This window comes from Podarcis raffonei, chromosome 1, assembly GCF_027172205.1.
Source record: "Podarcis raffonei isolate rPodRaf1 chromosome 1, rPodRaf1.pri, whole genome shotgun sequence".
Taxonomy (NCBI): Eukaryota; Metazoa; Chordata; class Lepidosauria; order Squamata; family Lacertidae; genus Podarcis; species Podarcis raffonei.
This window is the reverse complement of record NC_070602.1, coordinates 114,418,014-114,430,622: the sequence shown is the minus strand read 5'-3', so window position 1 is coordinate 114,430,622 and position 12,609 is coordinate 114,418,014. Positions and strand designations below refer to the sequence as shown.

At 40.9% G+C, this 12,609-nt stretch overlaps 1 protein-coding gene across 8 annotated transcripts in view; it reads right to left on the bottom strand.

Annotated features, from left to right (window-relative positions):
* PDE11A (phosphodiesterase 11A) overlaps positions 1 to 12,609 on the bottom strand; it is a 151,395-nt gene that overhangs the window by 77,049 nt on the left and 61,737 nt on the right. For all 8 annotated transcript variants that reach the window (XM_053409983.1, XM_053409972.1, XM_053409966.1 and 5 more), the window contains 5 exons: positions 10,691 to 10,829; positions 7,626 to 7,701; positions 7,024 to 7,091; positions 3,715 to 3,807; positions 2,497 to 2,547 (listed from right to left, as the gene is read on the bottom strand). In XM_053409983.1, coding sequence (XP_053265958.1) covers positions 2,497 to 2,547; positions 3,715 to 3,807; positions 7,024 to 7,091; positions 7,626 to 7,701; positions 10,691 to 10,829 — 427 coding nt within the window. The remainder of the gene's footprint in view (positions 1 to 2,496; positions 2,548 to 3,714; positions 3,808 to 7,023; positions 7,092 to 7,625; positions 7,702 to 10,690; positions 10,830 to 12,609) is intronic.

The following is a 12,609-nucleotide window of genomic DNA, read 5'->3' as shown; positions in this document are numbered from 1 at the left end:
AGACTCTGTGACTCACAAAGCCTGCTCCCTTTTAAGGTGGAACGGAAATATCCTAACATAATGCTCCACTGTAGGCTCAGGTTGTATATATATGTCTCCACTGCGTCTCATTTTCCAAAAGGAAACACGGACCCTGGGCAAACCACCTGGAACTCCTGGAATCTTGAGCCACTGTGGATGGCGTGCAACAGTATTTTAGATTTTAATCTGCAATAGATTTAGGCTATTGTGCCTCACAATATATATGGTCCCACCCTAGTAATATTTAACCTTAAATATAATGGGTTAGCTCCTGAGGCCTTCTTCTGCATGGAGGAGGCTTTTTATCTGAATTAGTGCAATATCCTTGCAGGGGGGAAAGTTCTGAAATCTGGAGGTGTGCTTTTTGTCCATGCAAAGTGCTGAACAACTTGCGCAACTCTCAAGGTGCCTACTAGCAAACTGTTTTCCAAAATCACTTGCACAGTGTTCCATATGGCCTTCTGCTAGCACTTGACAACAGTTCAAGAATACCACCACCAACAGAATTTCATCAAGTGCACATCTCTGGATCCAACCCAAAGTCTATGTGTCAAATTGAAGAACTATGCATACAGACACAGTGAAGCAGTACTGAAGTCTTTCTACATATCCACAGTTTGGTGTCACTTCCTATAAATAAAACTTATTTTTTTTAAAGTGATTTAAATAGATATCCTATTGGAGATATCTCCATTTACGGTTATTGTTTAAGCAAAGGTCAGCCAAAGTACCAAAGCAGAACTGCTATTAATATTGCAGTCTGAATCAAAGATTTCATAAAACAAGTGATTCGTTATTTTCTGCTATAGGGTTCTCCTGAGTGCTGTTTGCCTACAAAAAGGAGTATCTTACAAAGCTATCAATAATGTAATACAGCTATTAAATATTGATCTCTTGCACAGCATTCCCAGCTGCACAATCAGTTTAGGGTTTTTTTAAAAAACACACTGTAAATTGCACATCAATAGAGAACAGTTTACATATTATCTTTGGAAAGGAGTTCAGATGCATTTCTTTTCCTCCCTGAAAAGTTTTTGAACACTTGTCCTAAAAGAACTTTATGTGCTTCCTGCAAGCTTCCTTTTCTAGGGAGCTATGTGGCGACTTTTGTTGTGTGGGCTCTCCTTCCATCCTTTCTGTTATGCTCATAAAAGAGTGCTTGTAAGGAACGTTAAGGGGTTTTGAACATCTGCCTGGAGAAATGCCTGCAGCCTGGCTATACAGAGATTAATGCCAGCTGTGCGACTGTAGCTGATGGATTAGGGGCGCTGTGGCATCATTTTGTGTGTGTGTGTTACGATAGAGGATGTGTGCATTGAGGAGTCTAGTGCCCATCATCCCTGGCCCCCAACATATGTGGGTGTCATCACCGACTGTCCCTGGTTGGTGGGCAATGGAGCGTTTCAAAGGCACTTTACACTGTTTTTTTGAATTTTCTGGTTGTGTGTTTTCCCTGTCACCTCCTGAGCTGAGGACACAAGAGATACAGCAGCTGTTCCACCAGCAGAGCAACAACATATCTCCTTCTCCCTCCACATAATTGGAGTATAGGATTTCTCTGTAAAATTAATAAATAATGAAACAATCCACAATGAGAAACCTCCTGTGGGCAGCCTTTTAGGCTTTATTAGCTACAATGATATAAACATTTCTAGTGAAACCCATGGATTCAATCTTCCACTGACTGCCTGCTCAAACTTCCCATTATTTGGTATACAGACGTGCAAATGAATATATGTTTACATTCATTTATTCGGCTTCCTCTTTGTCTCACTTTAGGAAATTGTTAAAAGCTCATCTTCCTCTCTTGTATTTCTTTCTTCATATAAGTTAGTAATGATATTCTTTGACTCATTTTCCTCCCCTTACTTTCTCTCAACTAAGCGCCCTTTCTCCCCCAGATCCACGATACTTTTTCCTAGTGTCTTCCGAGACTATGATGCTGAAAGCAGTGATTTGTTCTTTTTAAAATGTTGTACTACTACTAATAATAATTTATTATTTATACCCCGCCCATCTGGATGAGTTTCCTCAGCCACTCTGAGTGGCTCCCAATCGAGTGTTAAAAACAATACAGCATGAAATATTAAAAACTTCTCTAAACACTTAGGAAACTTTTATTAACAGTACATCATGATGTTGAATAGTCACTAAGGGAGAAATATGGGACAACAGGGAGATGGAGTTAGAAGGGAAGGGGAGATAACAATTCAGAGTCCTAAATGAAAAGAACAGAGAATAATCCTGACATGAGTTTTCATGTGATCACAAAAATGGCAGAGGGAGACAATTACAAGAATTTTATTATAAGCTACAAGTTACCACAGAGAAGATCAGAAATTAGTACTGAAACAAATTTACAGTGCCACAAGAAATTAAATCTTTCCCCACAGTTCTGCTTATTTTTGTTGGCTATTTTATTCTTTAAAACCTCTATACAGCCCCTTTCCAGGAAGTAAAATGTTGATAGGTTACCTTAAATTTGTCCACTTCTGCCTTTGAACATGTCGCATGGTAAGACAGCACCTGACCCAGAACAAATTAGGAGAGGAAGGGGAGAAATTTCACAAGTGAGAAGCTCAAATGAAATAGGAGCTTTAAGCAATCTCTGAAATGACTATTAATATTATTTATTAATATTTATGCATCACCATACATTATATGTGAGGTATTACATCACAGGTCATCAATTCTACCTGCAGCATTTACCTCCTAGATTATTTCTTAGGAAATGGTATTTCAGAAATACTGTAATGCCGCAGACAATGTTATTGTTCTGACGTGAAGAAAAATAATCCAAAGGAAAATAATTATGGGCTGAACCCAAGTGTGCACAGGAAGAAGGGAGCACTGGTGGAAATCGACCCCCCCATGTGTACCACTGATTCCACCCTTGTGTTGTTGTTTTTTAAAACCAAATTGTGATGGTTTTTCATCATTGCCTTCATCAATATTCAGATAAGAGTGTGATCAATCTTAATCTTCTAATAGAGCAGTATCTTAACAATTGATCAATTACATTTTTATGCTGAAATGATTTTTCAGTTACAGAGCCTTTATTTTGTACATGGATGAGCCTTAAACACACTTTTGACTGTGATTATATACACAGCCATGGCGTGGATATTTGCATGCAGCTGCAATAGTTTTCAAATGTTTATTACAACTCATCCCCTGGCTGAGCTTTTCCAAGTCAGTGGAAAAGCAGCACGCCCATTCTTATCAACAACTTTCAAGCTACTATAGATGTCTGATTCTCCATTGCTTGTGCCACAGCTATCTAGAATTTTAAGCTTTCTTATCGTGTACATTGGAATACGACGAAATCACAGATCTGGACATAGAGTCCTGCTGGATCAGGAAATGGCCCATTTAGTGCAGCATCCTGTTCTCACAGTGGCCAGCTAGATGCCCATGGGTACTTTTCAGTCGTGATAAGATAGCCTAGATCTGAACTGACCAAGTTCAATGGAAGCATTCAGGTCCTTGGAAAACACATCAGCAAGATTGGATAGGAAACAGAACAAAACTAACTTTCTCTCTCTTACATTGAGGAGCACTGGGAGCTAGGCAATAAATTAAAGTAGAAATGCATGGATCTTATTTCTATGGCAGGGAAGATTAAAAAACAAATAATAAATATATCGATTCTTCCCCCTAGTAAATGTTAAGTTGGTTTACAGTAATACTCACATCAAGAGCCACAGATTGTTTTGCCCAGGATTTATTCACTTGGTCATACATTATTGTATTGTTGATGCCCAAGCCGCAAAATATGACAAAAGCCTAGGAAAATAAATAAAATAAATAAAAAGATCAGAGATCAACATTAGTTTACTAAGAAGTTCTTTAAACACACAATTATCTGGGAACCTGAGCCAGTTTGTTAAACATAGGGCAAAATAGCCATGACACCAACACAATGGTATTGTTAGCACATTATGTTAAGCTACAGCTTATTTCTGTTGTCTGAACAACACCTAAATCCAGCCCAGGATCAGATGAACCACAGACGAATAGCAATGTGGAACCATATTTTTTTGCTGGCTTGCAAAATGGTGGTTACTTTTAACTATGGTTTGCCATTATGTTCAAACTGAACCATCTAATTTAACAATGGGTTCCCCTCCGCCCCACTTCAACCCAGACACTTGTCAAGCTATAGAGGCAAATGGCAAAGGATGGAAGAAACTTTGCCTCTACAAGGAAACAGTTTTAAGAACCTGTAAGTCTAGATAGGACTCTGGGTGGTTTATTACATTGTGCATGCAATTGTTATATTTTCCTGATAAGGGAGATTGTGAGAAATTGTAGCCAAATATAACTAGCAAGCTTAGGGCTAGTTAACGCATGAAGGGGTTAAGAACTGTATTCTCAGACTCAACTAAGTCATGTCCTCACCTGAGAGGAAGGTAAGTTTCCTTGTTTGTTCATTCTCCTTTCACCCTGTGAACTCAGTGAAATAGGATGTGCCTGAGCTTGCTCACTACAAGCTCAGAATACATACTTATTTATAGTTATTACACTATATTTTGTATGCCAAGATTTCTGCTTGTGTTTACTGTATGGAATAATGAATGAATCTGACCTCTGGAGTTTGTAAGTAAAGCATGTAAACTTACTAAGCATTTAAACTTACTTGTTCATTGCAAGAGGGACAGAGAAGGAAAGCACTGTAAGCAGCTAGAATTTAAAAGGTCTAACATTCCCACTGCGCTGCATGATTCTGTGTTTTAAGACTCTGCTGATGGGTCTCTCTCTCTCTCTCTTACATGAGTTTACTTGTCCTGCGATTCTGGATGTAGGCATTCAGCACATTCTTTTATCAATCACCCCAACACAGGTGATCTATATGTCCCCCCTCCCCCAGGAGAATGGGTTAGTGTTATGTATAAATTCACTTATAGCCTGTTAGTGTTATGTATAACACTATGGGTTAGTGTTATGTATAAATTCACTTATAGCCTGTGGAATTCTGTCAGTATTATGTGAGATAGTTGAGAAGTACCCATTAGCCTAAAAGGCTGATGCACTACTGCAAAAAATACGTATTATCAGTTGAAGCAGTGCGGCTAAAAGGTAAAGGTAAAGGTACCCCTGCCCGTATGGGCAAGTCGTGTCCGACTCTAGGGTTGCGTGCTCATCTCGCTCTAGAGGCCGTGAGCCGTCGCCGTCCGAAGACACTTCCGGGTCACGTGGCCAGCGTGACGAAACTGCAGCTGGCGAGCCAGCACCAGCGCAGCACACGGAAATGCCGTTTACCTTCCCGCTAGTAAGCGGTCCCTATTTATCTACTTGCACTTAAGAGTGCTTTCGAACTGCTAGGTGGGCAGGAGCTGGGACCGAAGGATGGGAGCTCACCCCGCCGCGGGGATTCAAACTGCCGACCATACGATCGGCAAGTCCTAGGCACTGAGGTTTTACCCACAGCGCCACCCGCGTCCCCTGTTAGGATATTTCCGTTCCACCTTAAAAGGGAGCAGGATGTTTGTATAACAGCCTGCGTAAGTTCCTGTCTCACAGGATGTTTATGTTGTAAGTTCCTTTCGTTTTTGGCTGTCTCGCCTGAGCAGTCGGAGCAGACGGTCATGCCTTCTTTGTTCTGACCAACGCTGAATAAAACTGTAAATATGCATGTCCTGCTCTCATGCTTGTGCAACTTTTTGCTGTGTGAATTCTGCTGTTATAGTGTGCACTAAGCCTGAGGCTTAGTGTCGCTGAATTGCTGATATTGCCTGACTACGGGAGGTTGATGGATCGTCCGGCACCGAGCTTGGGGGCTCAGATGGACTTTATCTCCCTGGCAATATCCCAACATCCCCAGCAGTGCGGCTAGCAGCAGCCAAAACTAGTATGCAGCACAAGACAATGGTCAATTCATATACAGAGCATCTCTATTACCACAAAGCTATGGCTCTGGAGATCTACTGCAAAGCACTATGGATAATAACAAGAGAGATGGACCAACGATCCCGATTCAGCATGAGGCAACTTTCTATGTTCCTATATATACAAGTTTTTAGGTCCAGAGTAGTTTGAAATTAACCAATTCTATCTGATTAGTTATTCTCAAATTACAACTATTTTTGGAGGTAATTCTCCATCCTGGATTCAGAACTATCAACTGAAACATTTTCTAGCCTACAATTTTAGAACTGGGATGATGGAAGCAAAAACATCTCTGTCTGAATTACTACTATTTGAGGTGAAGAAACTGTAGAGGAAGAAATGGAAAGGGTTCTTGTTTTAGATCTATCATGCTCTTATAAGCTACAGAGTGGGAATTGAAAGCAGTAATTTTCAAACTAAATGGAATAATACTTTGGGAATTGATATTTCAGATTCTGTTTGGCACTTCATTTTTACAAAAGGCCCTGCAGCCTCTCCATGTAGAAAACTGAAGGAAAGCCATTACAAAGGTCCTTTAAAGCTCCATCTCATCTGGCGAAAATATATAATAGTTACTGTGAGAAATGCTGGAAATGTTAGAAACCTAATGCTGATAGTTTCCATACTTGGTGGAGTTGCAATAAGACTGAGAAAGTCTGGAAGTTGTTAGTAGGATCTTTATCAGGATTAATAATTCTCAGAATGCAGCCTAGCCACCCTTACAAGAAAATCCATTCTAGTACTTTCACTGGTATTCATTTAGGAGTATATGTAAAATAAGATCAGAACAGACATGCCTTTTTGCGTACAACACAAGTGTAAAGGAGACTCCGCTTGTAGAAATACATAGGCTGTATTCCAGCCCAAGTTTAGCAAATCCCGTTGTTATGAACAGGAGAACTGCAATCCAAACCTATATAAATTTGTTGAGAAGCAACTCCCAGAGTGTTCAGTGGAGTGCAATCTCAAGTAAATGTGCAGGGGCTGAAGCCTTAAAGCAAGCAATTACTTCAGCCCTGCTGAAACAAATAAACATCAGTGTCAAAGCTGGATTGTGTCCATTACCTGTACCGCTCAAGTAGAAGTCCCTGCTGCAAACTTAACATTTCTCACCTCAAAGAGTCGCTGGTCGGCATCATCGAACGGTTTCCCATCAAGCCTATTCAGCACTTGAGCTACTCCTGCGGAAAGTTAGCAAACATAGTTCATTTTATACATTAATTCATAGCTCCTTGTATTGTAGTACTTACTGGCTTATTTATCAAAACTGTATGTGTCAGCTAAACCAAATGGGGGAAACTCTCTCCTATGCCTGGTCACATTGGCTTAATTAATTAGGCTGTTAGCTGGGCTGTCTTAAATCCTGTATCCTACGAATCTGAAGGTCAACACATTATATAGTGAGCATATCTCAGTATTTTACAGCTAAACTAGAAACAGCTAAAAATATAGAGGGAAGGGAAGCAATAAAAAACAAACAATCAAACAAACAAACATTATAGCTATTAAAACATGCAGATCGTTACAATAAAAATATCAAAGCACCAGCTCGTTCCTTAAAAACAGTCAGTTATCAAAAGCCTGTTGGAACAAAAAGTCTACAACTGAGGGCTGAAAGCCAACAAGTAAGAAGCCAGCCAATGTAGCTTCTCTAAGGAGGGAGTTCTGAAGTTTAACAGCACAACCACATTAGTCATTATTGAGTGATACCTTACCAATTATTTGGTGACTGCTATTCCATATAGGGACACAGAGAACAGATCTTATATGAAAGCCAGAAATCTGGTCAGCCTAGGACATGAAAACAATAGAATTAGTGACTAGCATGGTATACGACTTAGCATTTGTCCAACACGTCTAGCAAGTGATATGCTCAAAAGGTTGCATTACTACAAACCAAATGAAATTCAAATACAGTACATGTATACAGACTGTACTATTTCCAAGCTCAAAGTGAGCAGGATTTCAACCCTTGACCCTTACATTAGTCTATATGGGAAATTGTCCAAATATATAGAAGGATCCAGATCTGGGTGAGATTGCAGGCACATAACGATGCATGACTGCTAGTTAGTGCATGAAGGGGTTAAAGATCACAGAGCTGTACTGCTGGATAGGCTGAGCCAGATCTGGAGAGGGAGAAAGTTCACCCTTTTTACTTAAGAATATGGCAGGTCTTCCTTCTGCATATGTTTTGACATTAACTGTATTTCTGAAAAGCTGAATAAATTAAAACCCACTATTTCCACTGTAAATTAGTCCCGGGAGTTTATCTGAAATATATCGGTTTTTTAAAACATGACTGTGATGACCTAGAAGGCATTTCTTGACAGGTTTCCTATGAACTGAAAACTCTGTAAAATACAACTTCAGTTGGAATAGCACCGTGTACACTGTTCTGAGCTTTGTGGAGGATGAATAATATACAAAAATATTACCTACAGTGGCTCTAGGGCACTATGATGTCTCCATCTAATTCCCTGCACTATTTTAAAATTTGACTTTCCCCTCAGATTTTATGCCTTTCAGTATAAATCATCGCAAGCGTACATCTCAGAATATTCTTTCTGAAGTATGCTACAAAACCTATTTATCTAAAAACTATCATTTGAAGCAGAACATATCTTTTGTTAACATACATTTTATTAGATTTTGAATACTTTACATGGTTCTCCAAAATCTAAAGATCAAGTCTAAAGAGGAAGAATAAATTTGTAAGTTAATAAATGTGGAAAGAGTTTTCAATAACAGCCAAGCAGTCTTGTTGTTGTTGTTTTGTAAAGCACACTTCTGGATGCTGACTGCATAGTCACATGTTGACTCTAACAATACTGGGGCTGCTCTGAGTATGCCCTGTGTTTTATTTTATTTACCTAATTCTCCCCTTCCAGCAATCTCGATTGCACTGCAGTTGTGATAGTTAAGCCTCTGACAAGTGCAACTGCTTAGGAAATTTAGTTATTCTCAGATTGGGGTTACCAACATGGTGCCCACAGGCAATCAGATCCCCTCCCCCATGTCAATGTTTACATTTTTAGAATTGAGTTCTTTGGTGGAGGCTACTTTTTGACATTTGGCATGTCTGTTTTTTGGTGGATAGTGTCTGATTTTTATTGTCTGTGGGGGGGTTGGGGGGGAGTTGTAGGTCTTTTCTGCCTTCTTTGGGGGGAAGCCGGGGTATCAGCAAATTTTTATTCTGTGAAATGAGAATCTTGTGGTGTGGACAACAAATGTGTCCCCATGCCCCAAAAGGTTGCATACTCCTGCTCTAGGAACTGAAGTAGTTTGCAGTCCACCTTCTATGAGGCAAGGGGAAGTTGTTAAGTTTGTATGGTATTAAAACTTCACACAAGTGCAGTCTGGGAGCTGGAAAAAAAATCCTTAAAGCAGAGAAAGCAATAGGCAGGGAGTCCAGAGGCAAGCATGTTAAAGGAAGAGTGCAGGTAGTCCAACAGAGTTAAGAAAAGGGAGACTCAATGAAGGAATGGAAAATGAGGATTGGGGGAAAGGGTACAGGAAAAGTGGAACTGGGAGAGCAGGAATGGATCAGAATGGGAAAGCTCTGAATAAACTTCACAGAACTGAAGATTCTGAAAAGCTCTATAGTGGAGGAGAGGGTGGAAGGAGTATTAGGAAGGCTGCTCAAGACAGGGTGGCTGAAGGATTGGTAAAAAGTAAATTGTGGCCTCAAAAGCAGTAGTCTGAAGAAAAGGTGGCTGGTAGACACATGGAGTTGATGAAATGCAGAGGCATGGTAAAAGGACTAACGTAAGATTGCTCGCCCGAAACTGTTTGACCCCTTCCAGTCTCCTATTCAAATACTCAAAGGGGGCCTGATTCCCACTGCCCAACATGGGGGTGTGGGGAGAACACCCACTCTGAGGGCCAGGCTGGGCTAAGAGATAGTGGAAATGGCTCCCACATGGGAGAGGCCTGCTGTGCATTTTCTCCTCCTTCCAGTTGTTTCAAAAGTGAAGATACTGCCAGCATACACACTGCAGCATCTTCACGTCTGAAACTATCAGGGGAAGGAGGAGAGACCTGGTGGGCCTCTCCCATCTCCCTTAAGGGGTGAGTGCCCCTTAAGGGACAGGGGCAGAGTAGTGAATGGAGGAGGGGCGGGGTTTAAACCAACAGAATCAAGGAAGGCACCTGTGGGGCTGTGCCAACCCTGATTTTTGCTCTTTTCAACCTTAGCCTGGACACTCACATTTGCTGTGACTCGGCCCACCCCATCTCTAGATAGCAGGACTGGGAGAAAGCTAGGGACCTAAGAGAGGAGGGGCTGTATGCTATTATTGGTAGGAAGGAAGTGGGAAGACAGGCTGGTTTGGTGGGCTGGGAACTATGGGCTAAAGGCGTGTAGGATGTCGCAACTGATGAGAATGTGGGGAGCCCCAGTTTCTATTTTCATTGCTGGTTCTGACCTTACTAATCCTAAGGAGACAAGGAGGGCTGAAAAGAAGCGAGGGTGGGAGAAGATTTTGCAGAAAGATTGGATTAACTATCCAACGATCTGGTTGCCAGTTTGCAGCTATTACCACATAAATGACTAAACCTAATGGAATAAAGTTAATACAGAAGAGGGAGAGTAGTTGTGTCCTGCATATGGTTATGCCAGCATCTGATCTGTTGATAAAATGAACACTGAGCCAGCAGAGCAATTTATAAACATGATTCAAATCACAACGGAAGGCATCAGATATAATGGAAGTAGCTAAGATTTTGTGATTTAAGAGAATACAGAGGTGTGTAATTATGTAGGTAGAGGGTGCCTTACTTCTGCATCAAAGCGAGGATCTTGATATGCATCGCTGATGTTCACTGGGAGGCCCGTAGAAGCTACGAGTTCAGCAATACTATTATTTACTAGCCAGTCTGAATAAGATGAAGACGGTTTCTCCAAACTGTCTTTGAAGCTATCATAAAGGCAGAGCAGAGGAAGAAAAGGGTATAGTCACTGTTGCTTGAAAGCCCATCTTCATAAGTCTGGAAAGCATAGCCTTATATCAGGATTACCTATAAAAATTCAGAGCAGCTCAATGGCATTAGGTACAGAATAATACATCCGTTTTATTTATATGCTTATTTCCAGTATTTATTTATTTTTTAGAGAAATGAAGGATGTGATCAAAGCGGCTAAACAAGGAAATTTCAATAAATATGCAAAAAGGTAACAGTAAAATAGGACACTGTGGTTATGTAAAAAAGCAGACAGAACTCAATTAACAGCAACGGACAGATCCTGAAAGATGAATCCCGGGAAATGTTTGCTGAAATAAACCTGGGTCGGTTTGGATGATATATTTGGAGTGGTGCAGCCAAGCACTGGTCCGTTCATCTTCCTCGCAGCATATATGAAGGTGGCCCAAGGTGGCCGGCCTAAAATATTCTGCTCTCTGGAGTGAAGGGCAAGAAGGCACCTTTCCATTCCACATACACAAGCTGACGAGGTTGGCAGCTGAATCTTGAAGGACAGCATCTTCCATTGAACTTGGGGGCATCATGCTAGATAAGAAGGCATGAGGCAGATTGCATTGTACACCAAGCTCTGTCCTCCAACACCTTACACCTGCTCTGTGCCCCCAACTCTATGTCCCCTACTTATGCAGCTGACCCCCTCGAAAAAAAGGTCCTGACACGCTGTCCCCCATGTGAACATGCAATGTGAGGGTGGAGACTGCTACACCAGGAAGGGCAGTGTGCTCTCGCTCTTCTCCATGAGACAGGCCAAAATATATAATCCAAACTGACTGCAAAGGGGCCAGGTAAATTTCTCACGGGAGACTGTTCAAAATGACAGATTCCATTGCTGAAAACATCTAATTGCAGGGGAACTCAAAGAAGCAGAGAGTTTCTTCTCATGGTTATTTAGAACTTTGAAAGGTCTTATATATAAACGCTTAGTATTGAGTCTCGAGATTGAGAATTGTAAACCAACGTAGACTGTAGAGCAGGGGTTGCCAGACTTTTTGGACTAGTAAGAACATTTTAAGAGTGCTGGGGGCACCAATCACAATGGCTGCCATGGAGGCGGCATGCAATAACATAAAACTGGAGTGAACCCCCAGTGTTTTAAATAATGCTTCACTGCCGAGGTTGCGTAAAAATAAAGCGCAACCTCAACATTTATAGAGTGAAGTAATATTTAAAGAATCCAGATGGATGAACACTGCAGACTCTAGCATGCTACCAGGGTAGTGCTGACATTTATATCATAGAGGTTGCATCCTTAGAGGACACTTTCTCCATCTTCCTTATAACTGAAGGTGATGATGAGGATTGGAACACACAGGTTCTGCATCCCTATTTTAAGTCAATGCAGAATGCTTAGAATTCTAATTGGAGTGTACAGTGGAACCTTGGTTGTCAAACATAATCCGTTCCAGAAGACCATTCGACTTCCAAAACGTTTGACAACCGAGGCGCAATGGGTGATCGTCAAAATTTCAGTGGAGAAAATTGAGAAATGCGCCTCGGAAGCCGTTCTACTTCTGAGATGCGTTCGAAAACAGAAGCAATTACTTCCATGTTTTCAGCATTCGAAAACCAAAACGTTCAGCTTCCGAGACACTCGAAAATTGAGGTTCCACTGTAGTACTATGGTACAGAATAACTCAACTCTTCCATTAATTTAATGCCATTTCAAAATCACATTCAAGGCTGTTACATAAATTTTTTAGCAACGTAACACAAGCA